Source organism: Eretmochelys imbricata, chromosome 3, assembly GCF_965152235.1.
Source record: "Eretmochelys imbricata isolate rEreImb1 chromosome 3, rEreImb1.hap1, whole genome shotgun sequence".
Taxonomy (NCBI): Eukaryota; Metazoa; Chordata; order Testudines; family Cheloniidae; genus Eretmochelys; species Eretmochelys imbricata.
In genome coordinates this window covers 174,799,361-174,824,313 of record NC_135574.1, presented here as the reverse complement: position 1 = coordinate 174,824,313, position 24,953 = coordinate 174,799,361, and the positions used below count along the sequence as shown (strand labels likewise).

Sequence of the window (24,953 nt, the reverse complement as noted above, 5' to 3'; positions counted from 1 at the left end):
ATCCATCAAATCAGAGAAAGCCACCAACCTTGCCAAAGCTACCTTTCCCTAATACTTTAATGAAGTTGAACTCTTCAAGGCCCATTCGTTTGGTCTGGACTTGTTTGACTTCCCCGTTTTCACCATTCTCCCCAGGTTTATTAAGCTGATTGTCTGTTGATGATGTTGCCGTTGCTCTGTGTTCTTCTCCTCGATTGTCAAACGACAAAGCTTTCCTAATGTTGTTTTCAAGTTCTTTGATTTCTGTGAAAAGGTGGGAACAACAGATTGACTTCTCTACAAACCCAGTCCAGTCCAGTCCCATGCTATTGCAGGCAATTCCGTCCCTCTTCTCACTATAAGAAATATACTGCTGAATCTCTTAGTTATTCAGTTATCTAAGGACTTAGCTAATGAAATTCATACGTTTTTAAGGGTGACCACTACATTTAATGTGATGCAAGGCATTCAATCTAAATAAATAGATCATGCTGACACTTTCACTTTCTAGTGCTACCGGCCCCATTCTGCTTCCAGACACATCAGCATAAATGAGGAATGCACACTAACTCCTCTGAAGATTCAGGGTTCACGTGAACTCTCTCTTGCGGGTTCACAGTTTCCCTGAGTTTCACTTTGAAGTCAATGGAATATACTGGTGTAAAGGAGAGGAGAATCAGCCCCTTTCAAAGGTTGTTGTTTTTGTTTTTTTTTTTTTTTTAACTACAATTCACAAATTTCCCATCAGATTCCCAGATCCCTGAAGGTGACTTTTTGTGGCTCACACTCCTTGTTTAATTTGAATCAGATTGTCTATCAAGGCCGGGGTCCATTGTAACAGCACTATTACTCCTCATAGAGACGGACACTAAAGCAATATTTATTGGTATGGAAACAAAACAGGTATCTAACCCTGATCACATGGAGAGGTTGGTGCTGATTTCGACCTGTCTTCTTCTGAAGGTGTGGTTCCAGGAACCGGCTGCTGAGATTCTGCACCTGCAATTAGCTAAGAACATTCCCACAAAAGGATATTCAGCTGTGAGAGCCTCTAACACAAAGAGTGAAAAAGAGCAACTTGAAAAACAAAGTAACTTCACAAAGGGAAGGAATAAAGGGAACTGAGTACACTTCATCCTTGCTAAATTATCATCTCACAGCCTGTGTCAAAAGTTAGATCCCAATGCCTACAGTACAGGCTTTCACTTTAAAGATTAAATGAAATGCTCATCAAACGCACAGAAAAAAGCCTGTGTAAGAATCCAATTCAGTAACATGTGAACTCAACAACTGCAAGCAAATATATTTTTAAACAAATTAGTCAACAAATATTAGTTCTTCCATCAGAGTCCAATCCTGCAGGGTGCTAAGTGTCCTCAGTGGCAGGTGTCATTGATGTCAGTAGGAGTTCATGCTGCTCAGTATTTTACTTACCCCAAGACCAGAGTTCTCGGTGTTGCCTTTTCCCTGTAATAGCAATAACAGTCCACAGATCTGTGCCGAAATCTTAGTGATGCCCTCAAAGCTTTTAGTGATGCCCTAACTCTTAATGCTGGGTTTGGGCCATAAAATGTCTTTCAATTCACAATTAAAACATACTGATTTGTAGGTTTTAAGCCTGTGTTTCTGTTCATGATATGGGATCTCAACCAGCTTTAAAATTTATTTCTTACAAAAGCACATACGTACATCTTTAAATCCCCTGTCCTCTCACTGGTATGTTTGTTGCTGGACTGTCTCATTTATAAGCTACTACTGTCAAGATTACGTGTTTTCTATGAAAAGCTACTTTATTACTGAAAAAAAAAAACAGCCACGTGGGCAGAAGGTTTTCTTTTCAAACAGTAGTGTTAGTGTTACTGTAAGTACTAAAACAAATGACCTGGGTAAAATCTGATATGCACAAGGATATGATCTCTTCAGTTCCCATTTCATTTTTTTCCTCAGATGCACCAAAAAGTTGCAGTTTACTATTGGACCCTGCAGTGAGATACGAGACAGAGTTTCCATTGAAGTGCACCTGGAGTACACAGAGCACATCTTGTTAGAAACTAAACTAAACCCCTTTAAAAGCAGGAAGGGCCTGCTCCTGAAAAGCTTACTCTCACAAGTAGCCGTTACTTATGTCATAGATCCTCTGAAGTATATCAGGGGATATGTGACCCTTAATGGAATTACTCATATAGAGTGCGTATGTGTGTAAGGATTGCACAACTGAGGCCAAGAGCAGGGCAGTTTTTCGAATAATGAGCTCTCTCCTTGGTGGAACATTACACACGCTCATTGCAGAGAGCACTGAAGTTGCATGGCACACACCACCACTTTTGAAGTGTGTCAAATCAGTGGGACACTCACTGGGTATATCACACACACATTCACTGTTGCTAACAGAATTTACAAAAGACTCAATCCCGCAAGGTGCTGAGTGCCATCACAGTCAATGGAAATTTCCTTAAATGTATATGGTGTAAATAACTACCTTTTTAGGTAAAGATGTACTGCTAATTGAATGCCAGCATTTAGGAAGCTGATACGATATTCTAAAGGGGAGCAATGTTATAATGTCAAAGTGTAAACAAATCACAGCATTCACTGAAATACTGCACGTAGTAACTTAGGGCCAGATTTGTAAAGGTACTCAGGAACCTAAAGATGCACATAGGTGTGTAGTGGGATTTTCAAAAGTGCCTAAGCTCCTAACTCCAATTAATTTTAATTGTAGCATTAACGGGATTTAGTTGCATAAACATTTCAAAGCGAAAATTGACATACTAGAAACAAATATTCCCTAGCTGAGTTTTTGCCACTGGAAGACCAGATATTATTTTCTACCTGTAAAACATTCCATAGCAAGCCCAGTTCTTCTTTACATTACACCTTTGCACCCATAATGAATTCAAAAGACAAGATGGCAAAATTGAATTTAATATTTAGAGGAAACCCAGTTAGACAGAACACTAAGAAAGTATAGCAGTGTACTATGTTTTACTAACCTTCAGCCAAATATTTTAATAGATTCCACCTAATATAACTGCAATGTTAAAAATTACATGTAGTCCAGGGCATAAGGGTGTGGACTTACACCTAGGAGACTAAGCTCTATTCCTGTCTCTGCCACTGGCTGCTTCGGGGAAGTTATTTTCCGTCTTTCCATCTCTGTTTCCCCTCTGACCCTTAGTCTAAATAGACTAAGTTCTCTGTCTCTCACTACCTATTTGCACACTGAGCACAATGGGGCCCTGATTTTGGTTGGGCTCCCTACATGCTCCCATAATAATACAAGTGTGGTTATATAATGCTTTAAATCATGCTTCAATAAGTTCCCTCAACAAAATGACAATTAAGGATGGAATTTTCAAAAGAGCCTAAGAAGTCCCACTGAAAGTGTTAGGCACTTCTGAAAATCCCATTCTAAGACCCTTTCAGAACCAAGTCTGTAAACAGAGCTGCTGTATACTTTTATCAATGGCAGTGCTATCAAATATTAGCAAGCACTGCACACTAATTTTGTGCAATTTCAGTACAGCAATTTGTCTTTCCTAAGATTTGTTATTCAATTAATTGCTTTCCAATTTTCCTATAACTTTTTGTTTGTTTTGCTTTAAACCGTTTTCTTAATATTTCAGGACAAATATGTAGTCGACCGTGAAAATAAAATTATATCTAAAGCCAAGGGACTAACAGATCTCATAAGAACTGACTGTAAAAGTCACTCATTTCAAGAGGGGAGAGACTGCTGCCATCACCATGCAAATACAGATAGATATGGGACCACATTGTGATCAGGGCCCCATTGTAAATCCAAATTAACTCAGTTGAATTCAGGATACATTTTAGGTGGTCCATGATTTTTGTTCCAAGGAAAAGCAAATTAGTTTCCAGCAAATTGCTTTGGAAATACCTGCTTGCAGCCTATTTCTTTTTATAAGAGATTGTGGTTGTTTCAGTGCATTTATCATCATTACAACAATATCACAGGGTAGAGTCTAGCCTCTGGCAATCAGATGATCTCATGACAGTTTTCAACCAGATACACGTATTTATATATTAGTCATGTATTTCAGAGAGAGATCAAAGTAGTCACCTTGGCGTCTGAAAAGTCCAATTCCTCGTGCCAATAAAAAATAAAACCCATCTTGACTGTTTAAGTTGTCTTCAGGTTTGCAAGATTGTACCATAGCAAAACCGATTCCCCAAAGAACTTTACCAGGGATGATGTATGCTAAAACTCCAGAGCTAAGTCCTTTTAGCCTTACTCACATGAATAGAAAAGGAGGACTTGTGGCACCTTAGAGACTAACAAATTTATTTGAGCATAAGCTTTTGTGAGCTACAGCTCAATAGGCACATTGACTCAAATGGATTTCTTGAGTGAGTTAGGTGAGTAGGCAGAATTCAGCGCCAGCTGTTAATACTGACGTACATTTCATTAATTTATTGCTCCTTTTATGTGAGATTATATTTTTGGTTACCTTTTTCCTTCGTTGCCCGCTGTTAGTGATCTTATCTGGAGTGACTCCAAGATCTGCAAGTACTTTAGCTATTCCTCTAGCATCCACTCCGCAGTTTGGTGCCACATTTGTTTCACAGCGTCTATGTACATTCATCTTGCAAACTGCAATGAAATGTGTGGTGGGAAAAAAAAGTTTTTCAGTAAACGAAATAGACATTTATTTAAAAATATCCATTTTATTTGATTCCAATCAGATCTTCCAGGATCTAACATTTCTTTTAAAATATAATTCTCTTTCAGTAGAGAAGAATTTAGCTGAATTTGCAACGGCACGTAACACACTAACATAAAATTATGAGTCCATGTCATTATTCTTAAGAATATAACAATAAAATATTAAATTTAACAGAAAATTGAAAATAATAGTTTTCGACATGGAACCTCAAGCTCCACGCATTTGGACACACACAATGCAGTTACTCTGGTAGTGGCCTGCGTAGGCTGAGCAACACGTTGAAGTGACTGGGCTAACCTCTACTTTCAGTTACACGCATGATAACCCAGAAATAACTCCTTTTACCTTCAGTACAGTTACTCTGGATTTACACCACAGCAGTTTGGCCCATTTATCTCTCCTAGTTATATACTGAATTTTACTCACTGCCTACTTTCACTTCAGCATATCCAACAGGGTTTTTACCACCATCTCAGCCGAAAAGGTGCTTTCGAATATGTTATCCAGTGTGTTCAGTGCCTAGCGCCATGGGGTCCTGATTCAGGACTAGGGCTCCTAGTCATTACAGTAATACAAATAATGACAATTAATTATTATTACTATTATTATTAAGACATTGATAAAAACCTTAAAGAATATGCTGAGTTCATCATGGGTCAGTGAACAGTGCTACTCCTCAGGGCACTTCTCCTGCTCCTACTGAAGTCAATGGGAGCTGCATCAGGCCCCAGGACAGTGACAAGGCAGCCTTTACAACAACAACAGAGAAAACGAATAAACCTGCAAATCTCCGGTACATGTTCCAACTAGAAAAACATTTAGAGCTTTGAACTAAGACTAATCCTGCTCCCATTGACTTCAAGGAGAGCGGAATTAGGCCTTAATCTAGCTCTTTCTAATAAACTGCTTACAGTAGCGTCTCTTCATCTGGTTTACTCTAGATTGCTATAATCCAGCATCACACTAACAAGCCAAGTATTCAAGTACCTAGTTTTAATTTTTATATGAGGCCAATAACATAATAAAATTATCTCCCCCTTTGGATAATTATGCTCAACACAAGATACCCTGATTCCCTCTCCCCCTTCCCCCACTAATGTCTCTGTAACTAGCATGTTAGCATGACCAGGGAAGTCATGTAGTTTCCTGGTTACTCAGAAAGAAAAAAAAATAGTAAAGAATATGGACTTAATTAAAAATAAAGTGGATTGGATTTGTTGGGAGCCCACTGACACATCTGAATAATTTAGCCTTCAGCGCCCTCTGGTGGAACAAGATACAGAGCATGCAAAATTACAAGTGTTGTCAGGCGCTAGATGCAAAAGATTATCTCACTTTAAAATTCAATTGGTCAAATTCCTCCCTGTATCAACAGAATTATACAAGGCAGGAATTAAGCCCAGTCTACCACACTATTTTCCTATTACGATCTTAACCAACATCTAGTCCAATACAAGTTACACTGCACAGCAATCCTGTAGAAACAGGTGGTCTGTGTGCTCTGTGTATTTAGCAGCAATCCTGAGCACTGCAGAGAGAAGGTAGCTTTGAAGTTCCAGTACACCCCCTACTCACAGGAATGGAGCAGAAAGGTCTAGGAAGAAATCCTTATGTGCTTGTGTGTCTGTGATCGAAAACATAGCTGGTAGGTCAAACATTTGGCCTATGAGCCTTAACTGTGTGCCTTTAAGAGCTGAACTAGCTGAAATGAAACAAAGCAGAAAATTCTGTGTGTTCTCAATATGTAAGGTTATTTAAACAGAGAGAGGAAGGGTAATAAGCAGTCTGAAACAAGATAAAAGAAGAGCATTTCTTAGGAATAAGCTTTTCATTGAGGAAGACAGCAGAGTGTGCTTAAGCAGGCAAGTTTCTGGAAAGGTGAGCATTGATGGGCACTAGTTAAAAGAAAAACAGGAAGCACTACTCTCCTGCTGAGAAGCAACCATTTCCGGTTGTAAATTTTAGATTTCCTGCAGGTCGTGGTGCATTTTTACAGGAAACAGTTTTATAAGAAAAGCATGAAGAGACGAACGAAGACGCTATATGCTGAACCATTATTTATACATGAGCGTTGCATGTGTACGTGTATTTACTATTCATTACATAAAAAGGAAAACACAGCCACGATGACGATGAGGTGGTGGTGGTAGTGGAGGAGGAGAAGAGCCCAGAATCTAAGGAATTGAAGCTTACTTGTTATAGAATGGAAAGGAGATGGTGGATTGACTATAGTTCTGACGGGGAAATGGCAAATACCAACAAGACCCAGATGAACTGAAAAGGGTGGTCTGAATTTCCCGCCAACAGAATTAAGGTGACATAGAAACATAGGGAAGGCAATAATAGGAAAATAATGGTCTTAATCTTGCCACTACCCATCACTCAATGCTCCAGGGGAGGTTTAAGCCTCACAATGCCCCTTATCGTGAAACACTCTGCCATGGGAGAAATTTCTTCATGACTCCAGCTGGTGATCACCTCATGCCCTGAAGCATAAGGACTGGCAGCTCCCTAATAATTTCATTTTTACCCAGTGTAACTGCAGATGATATTTTTATTTGTAGACTACAATGCCTTCTATGTGTCACCCTTAGCTCCTGCTCTTTGGAAAATCAGGCAGTAAACTTAATCCTGTTTTTAAATTTACTAAGATGAGTCTGTCAATTTATGGAAGATACAGTCTCTGTAATGTGAAAAAAGTTTTAAATTTCATTAGATATTAATTTTTATAAGTTTGGCATGAGCTTCAAGCCATAGTCCATTAAAAACCCACGACAGATGATTTGATTCGCCATTGATCCCAAAATGCTATTACCCTGTAAGTATTTGGACAAACTTTACTTTCCCTTTCAGAACAACTAACTATCTGTCTCAGAGGAATCTAGTCCTTAAGGCTGCCTCATTACCAAATGGAAATGTACATCCTCCTTCAGCAAAAAAGAAGCCCTGCATTACCCAATCTAGCCGCCACAAGGAGATCTGAGGCCACCTCTTCCCTGCCAAATCACAAATCAGCGAGTGTCTAGGAGATTAAGGATGAGCAGCCAGTTCATTTCAGGTGCATGATCTAGCTTCGACTTGGGGTGGGAAATAGATGCACAGTCCAACGCCTGTGTTCCAAATATTGGAAAAGGACACAATCAACCCCATTCTTTCAGAATTACCATGGGACGGAGCAGGCTAGCCTCCACATAACATGGTGCAGCCAGACATACAAAACCTTTTTTCTTTCTTTTTTCTTGGCCTGGGACTCAAGTTTGGTCTTGCATGGTAAGGCTCAGCCTTCATGAAGATATGAAAGCAAAAAATAGTAGTGTATAATTTCCATCCTACAGAAATAAAAATATCCAAGAAAAATTGAAGGGATCCAAACCTTCATGCTTCTGGGCATATGTCGACCTCTAACTAATCAGATTAGGAAGAAATATTCCCTGTGGGAAGGATATTCCATAGCTACCTACTGCAGGGTTTCTTGCACCTTCCTCTGAAGCATCTGGTGCCAGATGTTGTCAGAGGCAAGACAATGGACTAGATTCTGATCCATGATGGCAATTCCTATTACCCTATGCTGCCACTTGCTTTTTACTATTAACTGTACCTGCTAGAAAACAGAATGACTTAGCAATAGTCACGTATTTTCTTGTTACGACAGGCAAGCCCTTCCCAAACCAATGCACTGGCTGAGAAACATAGCAAGTCTCTAAAGTAGAGGTGGTTCTCCTTACCTTTGCATTGTAAACCTTGTCTCAAGAGACCCCAGAGCAATGAACCGCAGTGGTCACAGAAGGTGGGCACTTTGTAATTATGAATGCTGAACTTGTGAGGCATGTTGACACTGAAGCGCTGGGAGCCCACGTGCTGGAAAAAGCAAAGCACCACATATTGAAATCCCCTTCGCTTTTAATTATTCGCTTTTATCGTCAATGTGAATTAGGATCCTGCTATGTTTTGAAAAGCACAGAGGTGAAACAAGATGAACTAGGTACATGTTGGTGTAATCATCCTTTTAAATGGGTTTATTTCCCCACAGAGTGTTCCACCTCTTTCTTTCTTTTTTTCTTTTTTTTTGTTTGTTGTTGTTGTTCTTGGTGTTCAAAAGATCACAGATAATTGATGGTGCAAAGACTGCAGTGTGCTTCCAAACATTCCTTGAAATAACAACTGCACAGCTATCAGCAGAGATCTCTCCATGTGAAAGGCAAGGAAGTTGCTCCCAATTGTTTTGAGAGCAGGCATGGGAGGTGCTAGCACAGGAGAAAATTAAAGAAGTCACAATCCACTTGCTTTTTAATATGCCACTGGTCTTTAGATTGGTAAGACGAGAAAACAAGGTACTGTGAACAGGGAATCCACAGTACCATTAGCTACTGATTGAAGATCATCCATGAAAAGTTAAGGGTGCCCACTGCATAGCAAAAGATTTATTTCAATGCTTTTTCTCCCTCTTTCCTATTACCACTGGCTTCTCTCCAGTGGGCTAGCACCCCACTGAACAATGAGAGCATCGTATCAGCAGTGCATCTAAGCGTCCACTAGTCTGGAGCCTGGGAACATAAATCCGCTCAGGAATTCATATCTCCTTGTGGACACTGCTCAAAATCATTGTTAGCCAAAACACTGGTGCAGCAGGGCTATGTCATAATCCCATGAAAGAGATCATGTTCTGAAGCGAAAGCACTTCTGCTCCCCAGATCAGGGGACAGAATATTCACTGCAGAGGTTAACGTGTTGTTCTAATCTGAAACACACTGCAAAAATGGCCCTGGGGAATGCCAGCAGCTGGTGTCTCAGTGACATCCACTTAGTGTACAAGTAAAATTCAGTTAGTGTACAAGTAAAAATAAATAAATAAATGGAAGATGTGGGGGGAGTGTATCCCCCACCCATAAGTGCCAGGACTGCAAAATCAGCCATTGGCAGACAGTATACTTTACAGCATCTTTTATGCTACTCCAAATTATGTGGAGGGGTGGAGGCAAATCTGGCTGGCCTGGCCCATAACTCCAGAAGCACAAAGGTGGTTTAAAACCACCTCTACACACCCTTTCTATTCCCCAAGTTACAGGCTATGTCTTCACTGACAAAAATGGTTTGTCTTACCACGTAATAATCAATGCACATTAGCTGTCCTTCTGTAAAAACAGAACAGAGACAAGGCACTGCAGTTTTACTGCAAGGTAAACTAGGTGATCTCATCTAATTACCTCACATTAATATGACAAGGCCATTGGTTCCATGTAGGATTGTACAGCAAGATAACTAGCACACGTTAGGTTTCAGAGTAGCAGCTGTGTTAGTCCGTATTCGCAAAAAGAAAAGGAATACTTGGGGCACCTTAGAGACTAACAAATTTATTTGAACATAAGCTACAGCTCACTTCATCGGATGCAACTTATGCTTATGTTCAAATAAATTTGTTAGTTTCTAAGGTGCCACAAGTACTCCTTTTCTTATCACATGTTAATTATCTCACTGTAAACACGCATCTTTGGTCAGTGCAGACAAAACCATACTGTGCATTTGTTAGCCACAGCTGAGGATCTGGGTCCATGTTTGGAGTGAGTTTTTTGTCTTCTTTAAAAATGTACATCGTTTGAGGTGGGAGTCCTGTGTTCTTTTATATTTAGAGCAGTGGTGAGTACTGTTGGTAGATATAAATAATAATATAATCATTTCCAAGCTTAGTAAAACAGTTTATTTCATTATCAGCAGACATCATTTGCTTAAATATCTGGTAACATATACTAGATAGATAGATAGATAGATAGATAGATAGATAATCCCTTTTATATTATGCACAACATTTCTCCACAGCTGTGAAGTAACTTAGAAAAACTATTAACTACACAGTAACTGGTATAACCTCTCCTGTGTTATTTTTTAACTATGGGCATTATTCAATGCAGAATATTACGTTTTGCTTTTCTTCCACATTTGGAAGCTCTGCATGCAGTTAGAGCAAGCCCCCTGTAAATAATTTATGTCACCTCTGGGCACTCTTTTATGTTAACATAGGATACACAAGCAGAGTCCTTATACTACTGTTAGCTAACGAATCACCCACTTTAAATGCAATTGGGAGGGAAAGGGTCTGAACCTGCTCCCACTGCATTCAATGGCAAAACTTCCATTAACTTCAATGGAAGCAGGATGGAAACAAAAAAGAGTTTTGAGATGTCAGAGAATTTTGATTTTGTCTAACACTTGCTAGCCAGGAACAGACTGCTTTACAATAATTCCCAAGTAAATGGAGCTGTTACGGTGATTTGTCATTCAAGAGTAAATGTTATACTATGTGGAAACCTGAAGGGTCCGAACAAACTCCATATCTTTTTGTTGATAAAATGGAGGAGGCGGTAGTGACATGAATAGATAAAAAGATTTCTTTTTTATCTAGAGCATTTATTTTATAAATATTTACCTCGTCATGAGTTTCCTGTTTCTTTAAACCAGCACACTTAGTTATTATAAGCTCATGGCATCTCTTGTGGACTACACAAGTGCAAACTGTAAACAAAAAGGGGATGAAAGGATGAGTTTTCATGAAGACAGTTTTTAAAGTAAAAGCTTGAAGTCAAAAGGCTAAAACACTGGATCCCTTTCCCTGGGATATGAAAGACATAGGTTAAAAAAGCCCAGATCATCAAATTGTTGTTGGGAACATTGTTGTAGTCATGTTGGTCCCAGTATTTGAGAGACATAAGGTGAGTGAGATAATATCTTTTATTGAACCCACTTGTATTGGCACTGCCCCTGGAACATTTTTAGTAGTTGGCGTGCTGAAAGCCAGCCCGCTTACCCCTGACCACCGCCACCACCCCTGAGCTGAGGCCGGGAATAAAGCTCTGGGTGCGGGGTGGCAGCCGGGCGCCTGGGCGCGTGGGGCTGGCAGCCAGGGGCTACAGTGGGGAGCCCATGGATGCTGCAGCACCCCTTGCACCCATAGTTCCCGCACCTATGTCTATTGGTGAAAGAGACAAGCTTTCGAGCTATACAGAGCTCATCTGCAGATCTGGGTTGACTTGAAGATCTCAGTGTAGGTTGAAAGCTTGTCTCTTTCACCAGCAGCACTTGGTCCAATAAAAGATATTACACCACTGGTCTTGTCTCTAATGGATCCATCAGTGTAACTTAGGGAGCCTAAATACCTTTGAGGATCTGAGCCAAAGTGACTTGTGATTTTGGGTGTACAATTTAAAACACCTTAAAGGGTCCTGACTTTCAGAAGGTGTATTCTTTGCACTTTCTGAAGATCAGGGCCCTTTAAGGGACTCTCAGGATGGGCAACCAAAATCCAAGGCACCCAAAATTACAAACCATCTTTAACACTCTCAGCCATAGCTTATTTCTGTCACTGGATAGCAGCTTATATAAAAAAAAACCTCATTATTTGTTTAGCACAGTCAATGGGATCAGCACTATATAAGACATGAAGATAAAAACAGCCCCTGCCTAAAGAGCTTTCATGCTAAAAGAAACAAAGGCACATGGGATTCACTGTCCAATCAGAAAAAGGAAGAAGTTAAGTTATTTATTTATTATTACTAATAAGAATAAATGAAGATTTCCCATTTTTTCAGCAGGCAAAAATGCTTTGTCAAGAACCGGGGTCAGTTACATTTGAAAAAAAAAGGAACAGACACAGTAGACAAATATCTGCAGATACAGCAGATGGGATAACAATTATAAGGTTATCAATCCATTGTTCTCCAGATGATGAAAAATTGTCCTCCATGAAAGAAAGAGTGGCTATTCTGATCCCGGCTACTTTTGATAACAAGACACTGAACTAGATGGACTACTGGTGTATTCCATTATAGCAATTCTTATTTTCTTATGTAAAAAAGTGTCTTAAAGTTTTTGTTACAATGAGAAAAACTAATCTTTTTAACTCTCTCATAACTGAAAAAAACAGGTTTCAGAGTGGTAGCCATGTTAGTCTGTATCAGCAAAAAGAACGAGGAGTACTTGTGGCACCTTAGAGATTAACAAATTTATTCGAGCGTAAGCTTTCGTGGGCTAAAACCCACTTCATCAGATGCATGCAACGGAAAATACAGTAGGAAGATATAGATATAAAAACAGTTGTAGTGATAATCAGGATGGCCCATTTCAAACAGTTTACAAGAAGGTGTGACTAACAGTAGGGGAAACTATTTTCCCATGCTAATTTTCCCCCTACTGTTACTCACACCTTCTTGTCAACTGTTTGAAATCGGCCATCCTGATTACCCCTACAAAAGTTTTTTTTCTCCTGCTGATAATAGCCCACCTTAATTGATTAGTCTCGTTAGAGTTGATATGGCAACCCCCATTTTTTCATGTTCTCTGTATATATATTTATCTATCTACTGTATTTTCCACTACATGCATCTGATGAAGTGGGCTTTAGCCCACAAAAGCTTATGCTCAAATAAATTTGTTAGTCTCTAAGGTGCCACAAGTACTCCTCTTTCTTTTTGAAAAATAACAATGCAGCTTGCTCAAACTTTCCAAAAATACCATCTTTGGCAGAGACCGAAGCAGGAAAAATTTCATCCCCCAACTGTTTTGAAAAGTTATGAGCATAGGAAATTAGAGGTAAAAATGGAAACACTTACTCAATCTTAACTGTAACATTTGTTACCGGTAACATCTATAATTATCTAATCTAATTAATTACAGTATTTTGCCATTAGCACCTCTCATCCAAGGTTCACAAATGCTTAACAGCATGGGATAAAGCTTCCACTTTTGCAAGATCAAAAAAGTGAGAAACAGAGAGGCCAACATTTGCAGAAGTGTCCACTGTGACAATATGGGAAATCTGTCCATGTACAGCTTTTGAATTCTGCTTGCTGTTGGAGGCTCTCTATGTGTATCTGTGTCAGACTGCAATCTCCATTTTGAACATGGGGATTGTTTGTCTTTTCTGATGTCTTTTGCCTTCACACTGAGCTAAAACCCACAGGAGGTGACAGGAGAAATTTATGCACCTGGCACAGAGCTAACAATGGAAGGTCATTAAACCTTGATGGTTGTCCATTTAAATGGAGCACCTTTGGAGAAAGAGAAGGCTGCTGCCTAGGGCAAACCAATTTTTCAAGTCTGAACTCCAAGGGGGAGGTAATTAAGGAATGGATCACCTGATAAGGCTGATCAGGAGATCACATGACAAAATGGACTAGAGGTTGTAAAAGAAAGGGTCTCTCACCAACCATTTTAGAGACAGAGAGAGAGAAACTCCATATTCCAGAGGAGAAACCACATGCAGGAGGGCAGGGGAAGAGGAAGGATCCTGGACTCCTTAAAAGATTCTGACCTAAGCCCAAAGAATGCTCAAGAGTGGTGGGGAAACAGGGGTAGGAAAATGTGTATAGGTATTTTATTGTTTGGTCTAACTGTATATCTCTTGTGCTATCTAAAGTCAAGAGTAATTATATTAGAAACCTTACAAAGTCTGTGTTTTATGTACTTCAACTATCACATGTTCCTGGAGAGGTAGATGGCAAACCAGAGTGTTCACAAGGTTGGAGCTCCAGGAAAGTGATCAGCACTGAGCCTGGGAGCCTAGGACAGCTGGGCCATGAGGTTCAACTTAGTCAATACTAAGGAAATGTGCCAAGGATACCAAAGAAAGACATGGTGGATGGAGCCTACCCAGACTCAGGGTAGCTTAAAAGTACATAAGCCCAGTGGGAAGGACCCAAACACTGCAGCCTGCTCAGTGTCCAACAGAGGGAGCTTTACCAGGGCTGCAACATCCACTAATTTTGGATGGCCAGTGTGAGAGGTCTGATTTTCAGAGATGCTAAATATACACTGATCCTACTCACTTCAGCTGAACCAACCCTAGCTAATGGACACTTTTGAAAATCTGTCTAAGTGACTTGCTCTCAGTCACAAGTCAGTGACTGATTCTGTTATTAAAACTTCATATTCTAATTCATAGTCTTGAGCTCCAACCTTGCTCTTATATATATATATATATATACTATGTCTGATGAGTAGTGCGTAACCCTGTGTATTTATACATAACAGCAACAATATATTAGTATCTATTCTAATTTCTCTCTGTAGATTCTCTCTTACCTTGACATTGGTATCCCTGTTTTCCTATTACACCCCTGTAGATAAGAACATACATAAAGTATTTTAGAAAATGTAAAATACATAGATAAAAAAATCACACTATGCTGTTTTCTTCTTCTATTGGCCAGGTTCATGATTCAATCAAACTTTTCCTGTAACCCACAGCCTGCATGTTTCATCATTGGACTAGTTTTCAGAAAAATGTGGGAGAAAGGTACATCATATGACTGAGGGAGGGGGGGCATGCACCATCTGGATCATGTACTTTGTGCATTCCTACTTATGGACGGTTCTCTGTCTACTAAACATATGGAGTCCTAATAAACTGAAACTTGCTTTTGCTGATATTTCTCTTTCGTTTCTAAAATGTTGCTTAATTAGAATTTCTCTTTCTCTGCCCAAAATCGACAGTGTATACAAAATGTATATGTTGTCTGTCTTTTATAATGCTGTATTTATTCTGCAGCTACTTTTGGCATAACTAGACTTATTTAAACCTAAACTCATGACGTGCACAGTGTGAAAACAAGAAAACCTCAGGATGTCAGAACATGGAAGGCCCTTTGTGCACCTTTGGCTGCTGTAATTTCACCTCAAACCATGTCAGATCTTCTCTAGCCTAGCACCCAATCCTGCTCTCCTTTCTTACATGAGTCCAAATGACTTGAGTGTATGTGTCTTCACTGTGATTATGCACATGTGAAAGGCTTCAGGATCTGGCCTCTACTTATAAACTCTTTCAAATAGGGATTTTGAACCAGATTCTGCTTCTTGCTACATTAGAGTAAATCTGGCATAGCTCTACTGAAGTCAGTGGAGTCACTCTAGATTTACACTGGAGTAGCTGAAAGCCAAATCTGTCCCCATGCCTTTTCTTTGTAAAATAACACACATCCGTGCATACCTGTAATGCATAAAATAAATCATTTTTGAAGTGGAGCTCTTGACTTAGTGTTATGTTATGATCTTTGTTAATTCAGCTAAGCCTTTTAGGCTGAAAGGGACATTTACAATGTGGGTACCTAAAGTAACCTAAATAAAAGTGGCCTGATTGTCAAATGTGCTGTGCACCTGCATCAAGTTCACTTGGATATGTGGGTGCTCAGTGCTTCTAAAAATAGGGCCACTTTTGCCTTAATATGAATTTAGGAGCTTAACTTCAGGCATCCGAGCCAAAATTTATATTCTTAATATTAGGCTCATAAGTCTACTTTCAGGCACCTACATAGAACTGGCCTGATTTTCATTGAAGTCACTGAGAGCTGCATTGCTCTGCATCTTTGAAAATCAAACCTCTTTGATCTAGGTGTCTAATATGTACTTAGGAGCCTAACTTTGGGCACTCATTTTAAAACAAAATTGGACCCAGGTTTGAAAATTTTGGCCAACTTCTTCAGTCCAATGGAGTTGGAAAAATCCCTGCTGATCTACTTAAAGGATACTAACAATATGCTCAGATAAAGCTACTGAAAGTGACTAGGTTTTTCTCTCAAAGGTTGTTTGCTATATTCACTGCTGGAAGGAAGTAGCTCAGAAATGAAGAAGCAGAGTAAAGACATTTGATCGTCTGATAGGATATCTTGGGTGAAATTCTGGTTCCACTGAAGTCAACGTCAAAGCTCCCAATGACTTAAATGGAGGTAGGATTTTGCTCTTGGAGGAGGTGACAATCCCCTTTTCTCGAATCCTCATTCTGGACGGTTTCTGCATGCCTGCTGACATTTTACATCTGAAACACCCTGGGCTCACATCCAAAATATCTGTATTTTCTAGGGGTTTTCTTCATCAAAACTGAAGCTTTTGAAAGCTTCAGAAAAAAAAATTGGCCATGAGGTCTTCCTCCTCATACAGAAGGCATTGAGGATGGCCACCAAAAGAGGGAGGGGTTAGGAAGGCTCACAGCCAAATTCAGTTTCACAGTGATTCCACTGACTTTACTGAAATTACTCTGGATTTCTGCCCAAGTACCTAAGATCAGAATCTAGCTCACACTGCTTTAAATGGTGATTATTAACTGAAAAATTTATTTGTTTAAATTTTTAAACAAGTCATACCACAGCTCTCTTTACTCTTGTGAAGCCTAGCTCTGCAGTGACACTTACAGTTGTGAAATATGAGGCTAGCCAATACTGTAGTGAGTTACAGGAATCAGATCCATTTTAGATATTAGGCCGGTCAGGACTGAGCTCTGTAATCTAGAGAAAATCCCAAATTATATCATTCACACTGGAAGTTTTTGACAGGTTTGTGTTATTGTTTGCAAAAACTGATGATGAATTAATGTTAAAGAGGAAAAGAACTAAACTGCTGTACTGCTCTGTGACAGATATGGCAATTTCCTGCAATATCTTTGGGTGATCTCACTGTGTTACGTTTATGTGTCATTGTGGGCCCATGGGGGAGGGTGACCAAAGCCCAGTGGGGGGGGGGAGGAAGAGGAGGGAGCTATTAGGCAAATTCACTCAGCTTGTAACACTTCCAGGGAGGTACCACCACCTGGACAGGCTCACATATACTAGTACAAACTGGATTCTCTAGAGACCAACAGATAAAGAAAGGACTTTGGGATAAACAGCCTCAGTTTAAACTGACTCAGGGTCTTCTTTCTGATCCAGCAAATGGAGAGAACCTTCAGTCCATGGGAAGGGTTGGAAGGACTGACACCTGCCAAGCCTGAGGCTGGAGTTGGGGTGACCTCTGGTAAGCTTTTTAGCATGTGTGTAGATTTTTATTGTTTTTAATACATTTTCTCTGTAATGCTTTCACCTTAAAAACAGATGTGTTTGCTTAGACAGAGCTGTGTGGTAACTTATAACTATAGGCAATTACACCATTTATATCTTTCACAGAATATGTGAAGTGCAAATGCTGGCCTAGTTAAGCAGTCTGTCTTGCTCGGAATAACACAGTATAGGCAGGGAACTGTGCAGCCTAAAAAAACCCTGGTCAGGAGGAAGAGAGATGAGGGTCTCCATCCGAGAGAAAGGTGACAGCTAAGGACCTGGGAGCTTAGAATGGGTACCCTTTCTGGACTGTGGAGGGGGTCATACAGGTGGAGTTCCCCTGGCCTGTGACACGCTCTACTCCTTTCGGACTGCTGCAAGACATAATGGAACCTCAACAGTTCAATCCAAAACAGCATGACATTTGCAACAACAACAACAAAAAAGCCACATGTTGGTTATACCATATAAAGTCTCGGCAGTGCGAACAATATGTTGGTTGTCTAAGGTAGGTGGCCATAAACTTGTGTCCATTGACTTGATGAACTCTGCGTCGTACAGCACCCTGCCGCTTTCTCGGACGCATCCGCTCTCTGAACACACGTTCTTCATTGTCTTTGGGTGCTGAAAAGAAAAAGCACAGGGGGGAAAATGATAAGCACAGAATCATCCCAGACACACATTCTGAGAACCAGACATGCAAGGGAAAAATCAAAATCAAAGTCTTAAAAAAGCCCTGTGTCTGTAGCAGTGCAAGGAAACTCACTTCCACAAAACTTGGTCCAGGCTCTACCACAGGCAAAGCAGGGAGTTATGTTTATTTTTCTCATTTAGGGCCTAACATTAATGGGACACACCTTTTACTGACGTCAGTGGGAGCTGCAGGTTCTAAGCACCTCTTATAATCTAACCCTTTCACTATAAACTCCATTGGGTTGGGTATGAAGTTTTCTTCTGAACTTTGTATAGCTCTAAGCACACTGAAAAGGAGTACTTGTAGCACCTTACAGACTAACAAATTTATTTGAGCATAAGCATCCGATGAAGTGAGCTGTAGCTCACGAAAGCTTATGCTCAAATAAATTTGTTAGCCTCTAAGGTGCCACAAGTACTCCTTTTCTTTTTGCGAACATAGACTAACATGGCTGCTACTCTGAAACCTGTCTCTAAGCACACTGCAACTACTTAAACAATAAACACTGCAATTCTCCAAAGTCCTCAGATATCTCAATTCCCACTGCCTTCAATAAGAACAGAGCGCGCTGCTCAATACCCCAAACTTTGGGAGAGTTTAAATGCAGAATAAAATTGTCCCAGCTGGTCTTTTTCTCTGAAACAGGCAGGACAAAAATTCCATATCCAAACACCTGGAACTTTGGGGAAGTTCCGATTAGGACCTGAACTTTGTGGTTCTAGCTCTCCTCTAACAATAACGTATTCTTATTGATTGTATATATTCTTGAGCAAAGGGAGGAAGTCTCATTAACTAATGTCTGTACAATTGCAAGCAAGTGGGAGCTTTTGCAAATGGGGGAGATGAAAGTTCAAATTATTTCTTCAGATTCAAAACACTTAGAAAGACCCTCCAGGACACCAGGGGCTGTTTTTCAGAGTTCGATTGGAGGTTTATGCACAATTCCCATGAACAAATAAACCCTTCTATACACTGTTTTGAAAACGTAGCCGTGTGTCTCCTCCAGAAGTTGCTGTATCTGTCAGACAATTGTTCTGGATGAATTAGCAGCAAAGAATACCTGTGTTGTGATGTCCCATTATTTATTGTAAAGATTAGGATACAGCAGGTGACTTAAATAAATCATACCACATTAATTTGAATGGATATGTGCCCATTTATCTCTTCCCTCACAACAATCAAGCCCAGCATTCAGAGGTGCACCTACTGAGCCACACTTTAGGCAGAGGTTTACTGTGGAATTCGCAGGGTTTATGACCATTACTTGATCCACCCCCCATCATTCCTGATGAAGGTAGAAGATGAGCAGATCAGCAAAGAGAAACTTCAAGTAACAGTAGAAAAACTATCTCAGTTCCCAGTAAATAAATATCCATGTCCCCGCAAACCTCTCCTTCAATCCATGCTAATTAGCACCCCCTATTGACACACTCAGCAGAGAGCCCAAGGACTAGCAATCTCTTTCTAGCTATACTCACTGGCTCTAAATAAGGTACTTTTAAAGCACTCCTCACCTTGGTATCTGCAAGACAATACCTTTGTTTCCACACACAACATAAACCACTTTTATTTCTTCTTTCAGTAGTGATGAATTCTCAAGAGGGCCTTCTCTACTAAATTGAGATCTAAAAAAAAGCCTTTAGCTAAATTTAACCAATGGCACTTCTGCATTCTACAAAACTGGTTACCACCAAGTTCTTTTAGATGCCAGACAGACACAAGAGTGTATATCCAAAACAGGGATTTAGGTGCCTTACTGTCACTTTAGGGGTCTAAGATCCTCAACCCTTGCTCAACTGCTGTCTAATCCTGAAGGCGCCTAAATTCCCTAGGCACCTAAACTTCCACCAATAGGCATGCACAAAGCCAACTAAAGTCCTGACATCACCTAGCCACTCGACATCCTAGCTCATGCCTAAACCCCTGCTGGATTCTCAAACTAGGCATTCCCCTGCCTATCTTGCCTGTGGAGCCTGATCCAGGAGATATGCTCTGAGCACTCCTAACCTGCACAAAAGACAGCCAAGTGTGAGCAGGCCCCGAATTTTTGTGGCTGGCAGGTGCATCCTGATTACCCAATAGCCCAAAGATTAAAGCACTTACCTGGGATGTCCAAGAGTCAGGTCTGAACCCCCACGCTGCCTGGTTTGGAACAGGGTCTTGAACCCAGGAGGACTCCCACCTCCAAGGAGAGTGCTCTAATCTGTAGGCTATCACATATCCTGGGGAGGGGCTCTCTCAGTCTCTCCTGCTGAAACCTTTCTACTTTGCATAAATAATTAAATACTCATTGGAACAGAGCGAGATAGACTCTTCAACCCACTGGTTAGGGCACTCCCCCAGGACGTGTAGGAGTCAGATTCAAATCCCTGGTCCAATGAATATGTAATTACACAAAGTGGAACAGTGTCAACAGGAGAAATTGGGTATGGGGTGGGGGGGGCTCTCAGTCATCTGATGGTCAAGGTATTCACCTGGGATATGGAAGTCCCAACTTGAAGTCTCTACTCCAAATGAGGCAGAGCAAGGATTTGAAAACAGGTCTCCCATATCCCAAGTGAGTACCCTGAGCCATTGGCTATAATGAGGAATGTGGTCTATTTTTTTATGATAAAGGGATGACCAGATTTAGGCCCCTAACTCCAGGAGAGGGTTCACAGCTGTTAATCCCAAGCAGAGAGAGGTGCCTCCCTCCCCAGCCCAGAGTTAAGTTCCTAAATAGCTTTAAGCAGACCCCAATCCCACTCTTCTGCATTTCACTCCTCAGAAGCTTAGGCAGCTCCTCCTTAGTTTGCTGGCTTCTGTGAATCCCATTCTTAGGTGCCTAACTCTCCCCATCCATTGCATAGGGAGCCTGATTACAGAGGTGACAAATAACTGGTGATAGTGGGGGGGCCTGTGACCACCCCATGTGTTCACTCTACGGGTGGGGCAGGCGCATTCCCACCCATTTGCCCTAGTCTCCCCCTTACTCTCTAGTGCCCAACGAGGCCCTGCGCACTCTCCCCCACCTCTGCTCCGCCTGATGTCTCCACTCCCAGCTGGCCACACAGATGCTCACATGCCACACCCCTAACCCTGCCCCAGCGCCAACCACACGCTGCATCAAGCAGAGAAATTGTGACCAAATTTAGGAGAGCACTGACGTTGCAAAAGCCCACCATGTGCCTCTGGGTGACCTTTCCATGCATGCGCTGCCGGCCCCTGCCTGTAGGTGCTTCCCCTCTCCCTGTGAGGCAAGGCAGGCAGAGGCTGGAGGAGCTGGTGAGGGGCTCCGCATAGCAAGTCACAGCATTTGCCACTAAGAACAAGGAGCGAGCCCAGCTCTTAGAGCTTGGAGGTTGCCAGACTTGGGATAAGTTGAAGAGTGGGGCTCGACGTTGAGGCCCGAGCCACCTGGAGTTGTCACTCACCTCTCCCCACCAAACGTTCCGTCGCGCTTCACAGTTTGAAAACTTCTGAATAGACGCTGTTGCTAAATGGAAGGCAGAAATCTGGGGGGAGGGGGGCACATGACCCACCCCGCCCCACCCCCATAGCCTCTGCCTGAGCACCTAACTTGGGGCTTAGGATTCCACCAGACAACAGGGCACCTACAAATTAGTTGTTACAACATTGAGCACTGCAACACTTAAGTCCCTTTGTGGATCTAGCCCAAACAGAGCACTGATGACCCAGGCTTGATTGTTAGTTGTCATGAGCAGTCAGCATTAGAGGAATGTGTATGAATCAGACTACAGAGTCATAGTCTAGTGTCAAACAACAGTTCCAGTGAGAAGCACTTGATACTTGACATTCCTTCAGTTTCAGCACTATGTCTTTTAATATTATGCTGAAGAAGCACATGTACTTTGGTCCATCATATATTTCTGTCCACTTTTTTTTTAATATGGGTTCTACTCCAGTCTATGTTATGAAAACAATTGTACAAAAGGAATGAAAAAAAATCAGAGAACAAATGCAGTCTTCCGTGTCTGTTTTAGACTTCATTTTTTAACCAATTGCTCAGAAGTCGTCATTACTACTGAAAGCTGTAAATGTGAAAACTACTTACTTAGAATCATAGAAGATTAGGGTTGGAAGAGACCTCAAGAGGTCATCTAGTCCAATCCCCTGCTCAAAGCAGGACCAACCCCAACTAAATCATCCCAGACAGGGGTTTGTCAAGTTGGGCCTTAAAAACCAATAAGGATGGAGATTCCATCACCTCCCTAGGTAACTCAGTCCAGTGCTTCACCACCCTCCTAGTGAAATAGTTTTTCCTAATATCCAACCTAGATCTCCCCCACTGCAACTTGAGACCATTGCTCCTTGTTCTGTCATCTGCCACCACTGAGAACAGCCCAGCTCCATCATCTTTGGAACCCCCCTTCAGGTAGTTGAAGGCTGCTATCAAATCCCCCCTCACTCTTCTCTTCTGCAGACTAAATAAGCCCAGTTCCCTCAGCCTCTCCTCATAAGTCATGTGCCCCAGCCCCCTAATCATTTTCATTGCCCTCTGCTGGACTCTCTCCAATTTGTCCACATCCTTTCTGTAGTGGGGGGCCCAAAACTACATGCAACACTCCAGTTGTAGCCTCACCAGTGCTGTATAAAGTGGAATAATCACTTCCCTCGATCTGCAGGCAATGCTCCTAGTAATGCAGCCCAATATGCCATTAGCCTTCTTGGCAACAAGGGCACATTGTTGACTCATATCCAGCTTCTTGTCCACTGTAATCCCCAGGTCCTTTTCTGCAGAACTGCTGCTTAGCCAATCGGTCCTACCCATCAGTTCCCTGAGAGTCAAAGTCTGCTTTTCTGAAGTACAGGGTCCGTATTCTGCTGCTCTCCTTTCTTCCTTTTGTCAGGATCCTGAACTCGACCATCTCATTGTCACTGCTGCCCAGGTTGCCACCCACTTCTACTCCCCCGACCAATTCTTCCGTGTTTGTGAGCAGCAGGTCAAGAGGAGCACGGCCCCTACTTGGTTCCTCTAGCACTTGCACTAGGAAGTTGTCCCCAACACGCTCCAAAAACTTCCCAGATTATCTGTGCACTGTTGTATTGCTCTGCCAGCAGATGTCAGGGTGATTGAAGTCCCCCAGTAGAACCAGGGCCTGTGATCTGGAAACTTCTGTTAGTTGTCCGAAGAAAGCCTCATTTACCTCATCCTCCTGGTCTGGTTGTCTATAGCAGATGCCCATCACAACATCACCCTTGTTGCTCTCACCTCTAAACTTAACCCAAAGACTCTCAAGAGGCTTTTCTCCAGATTAATACCGGAGCTCTGAACAATCATACTGCTCTCTTCCATACAGTGCAACTCCTCCACCTTTTGTCCCCCGCCTGTCCATCCATGACAGTGTTCCAGTCACGTGAGTTACCCCACCAAGTCTTTATTATTCCAATCACATCACAGTTACTTGACTGTGCCGGGACTTCCAATTATTTCTGATTGTTTCCCAGACTTCTTGCATTCATGTACAGGCACCTAAGATAACTAGCCGATTGCCCTACTTTCTCAGTATGAATCAAGAGGCTTCCCCTCTTGTACCCTCCTCCTTGTGTTTTGTCCCAGCATCCCATTTCCCCACTTACTTCAGTGCTTAGGTCTCCATCCCCCGGTGAACCTAGTTTAAAACCCTCCTCACTAGGTTAGCAAGCCTGCCTGTGAAGATGCTCTTCCCTCTCTCCATTAGGTGGATTCCATCTCTTTCTAGCAATCCTTCTTCCTGGAATAACATCCCATTGTCGAAGAATCCAAAGATTTCTCTCCGACACCACTTGCACAACCATGCATTTACCTCCACAATTCAATGGTATCTACCTGGGCCTTTTCCTTCAACAGGGAGGATGGACGAGAACATGACTTGCACCTCAAAGTCCTTTATCCTTCTTCCCAGAGCCATGCAGTCTGCAGTGACCAGCTCAAGGTCATTCTTGGCAGCATCACTAGTGTTCACATGGAGAAGTAGGAAGGGGTAGCAGTCTGAGAGCTTGATCAGTCTCAGCAAACACTCCTTCACATCCTGAATTTTAGCTCCAGGCAAGCAGCACACTTCTCGAGTTTCCCGGTCTGGGTGGCAGATGGATGATTCCATCTTCCTTAGGAGGGAATCCCTGACCACCACCAACCATTTCCTCCTCTTTGGAGTGGTGGTCGTGGAACCCCCATCCTTAGGACAATGCATCTCCCTTGCCTTCTGGTCGATGGGGTCGCCTTCTGATCCGTTTCCTCAGATGACTCTTCCAAACCATTCTCCACCGTAGTACTTGTTCAGAGAGCCTGAAAACGGTTTCTTACCTCTATCTGCATTAGGGGGTACATGGGTTCTCCTCTTTCTTCTTCTGGAGGTCATATGCTGACAATTTTCTTCTCCACTCTGCACTGCCCTCTCTGATCCTTCACCATGCTGTGCCTGCAGTACCAAACACTGACTTCTATCCAGTGAAACTGTTTGAAACTGTTTTCACGCATTACTAGCCCTTTATCAATCAGTTTGTTTTGAAAAAAAGAGGTTTAGAAACTTGAAAATAAGTAAGAGAGAGAGAGTATGTGTGTGTGGGAGCATTAATTAGTTCCCATAAAGGTACTTTTTAAAGGATACAGACTATACATCTGGATCTGCACACTATAGGATTTGCTAATAGATATGTCCAAAGCACAGCCATTTTAATTGTGTTTTAAACACCAAAGAAGCCTACTCTTCATTATATACTAACATCCTGCAAACATTTCATGTTCATTTTAACAAGACACAAGCATCTGTTGGCTGGCCTATATGACATTATTTTAGTGGTCTCTTTCTGTTCCCA

The 24,953-nt window shown here is 41.6% G+C and overlaps 1 protein-coding gene across 1 annotated transcript in view; it reads right to left on the bottom strand.

Annotated features, from left to right (window-relative positions):
• PRKCE (protein kinase C epsilon) overlaps window positions 1-24,953 on the bottom strand; it is a 507,843-nt gene that overhangs the window by 173,805 nt on the left and 309,085 nt on the right. Inside the window, exons 3-9 of the mRNA XM_077811974.1 lie at window positions 17,926-18,085; window positions 14,739-14,773; window positions 11,089-11,174; window positions 8,393-8,525; window positions 4,452-4,594; window positions 892-988; window positions 29-243 (exon numbers count right to left, since the gene is read on the bottom strand). Of these exons, the coding sequence (XP_077668100.1) occupies window positions 29-243; window positions 892-988; window positions 4,452-4,594; window positions 8,393-8,525; window positions 11,089-11,174; window positions 14,739-14,773; window positions 17,926-18,085 (869 nt within the window). The remainder of the gene's footprint in view (window positions 1-28; window positions 244-891; window positions 989-4,451; window positions 4,595-8,392; window positions 8,526-11,088; window positions 11,175-14,738; window positions 14,774-17,925; window positions 18,086-24,953) is intronic.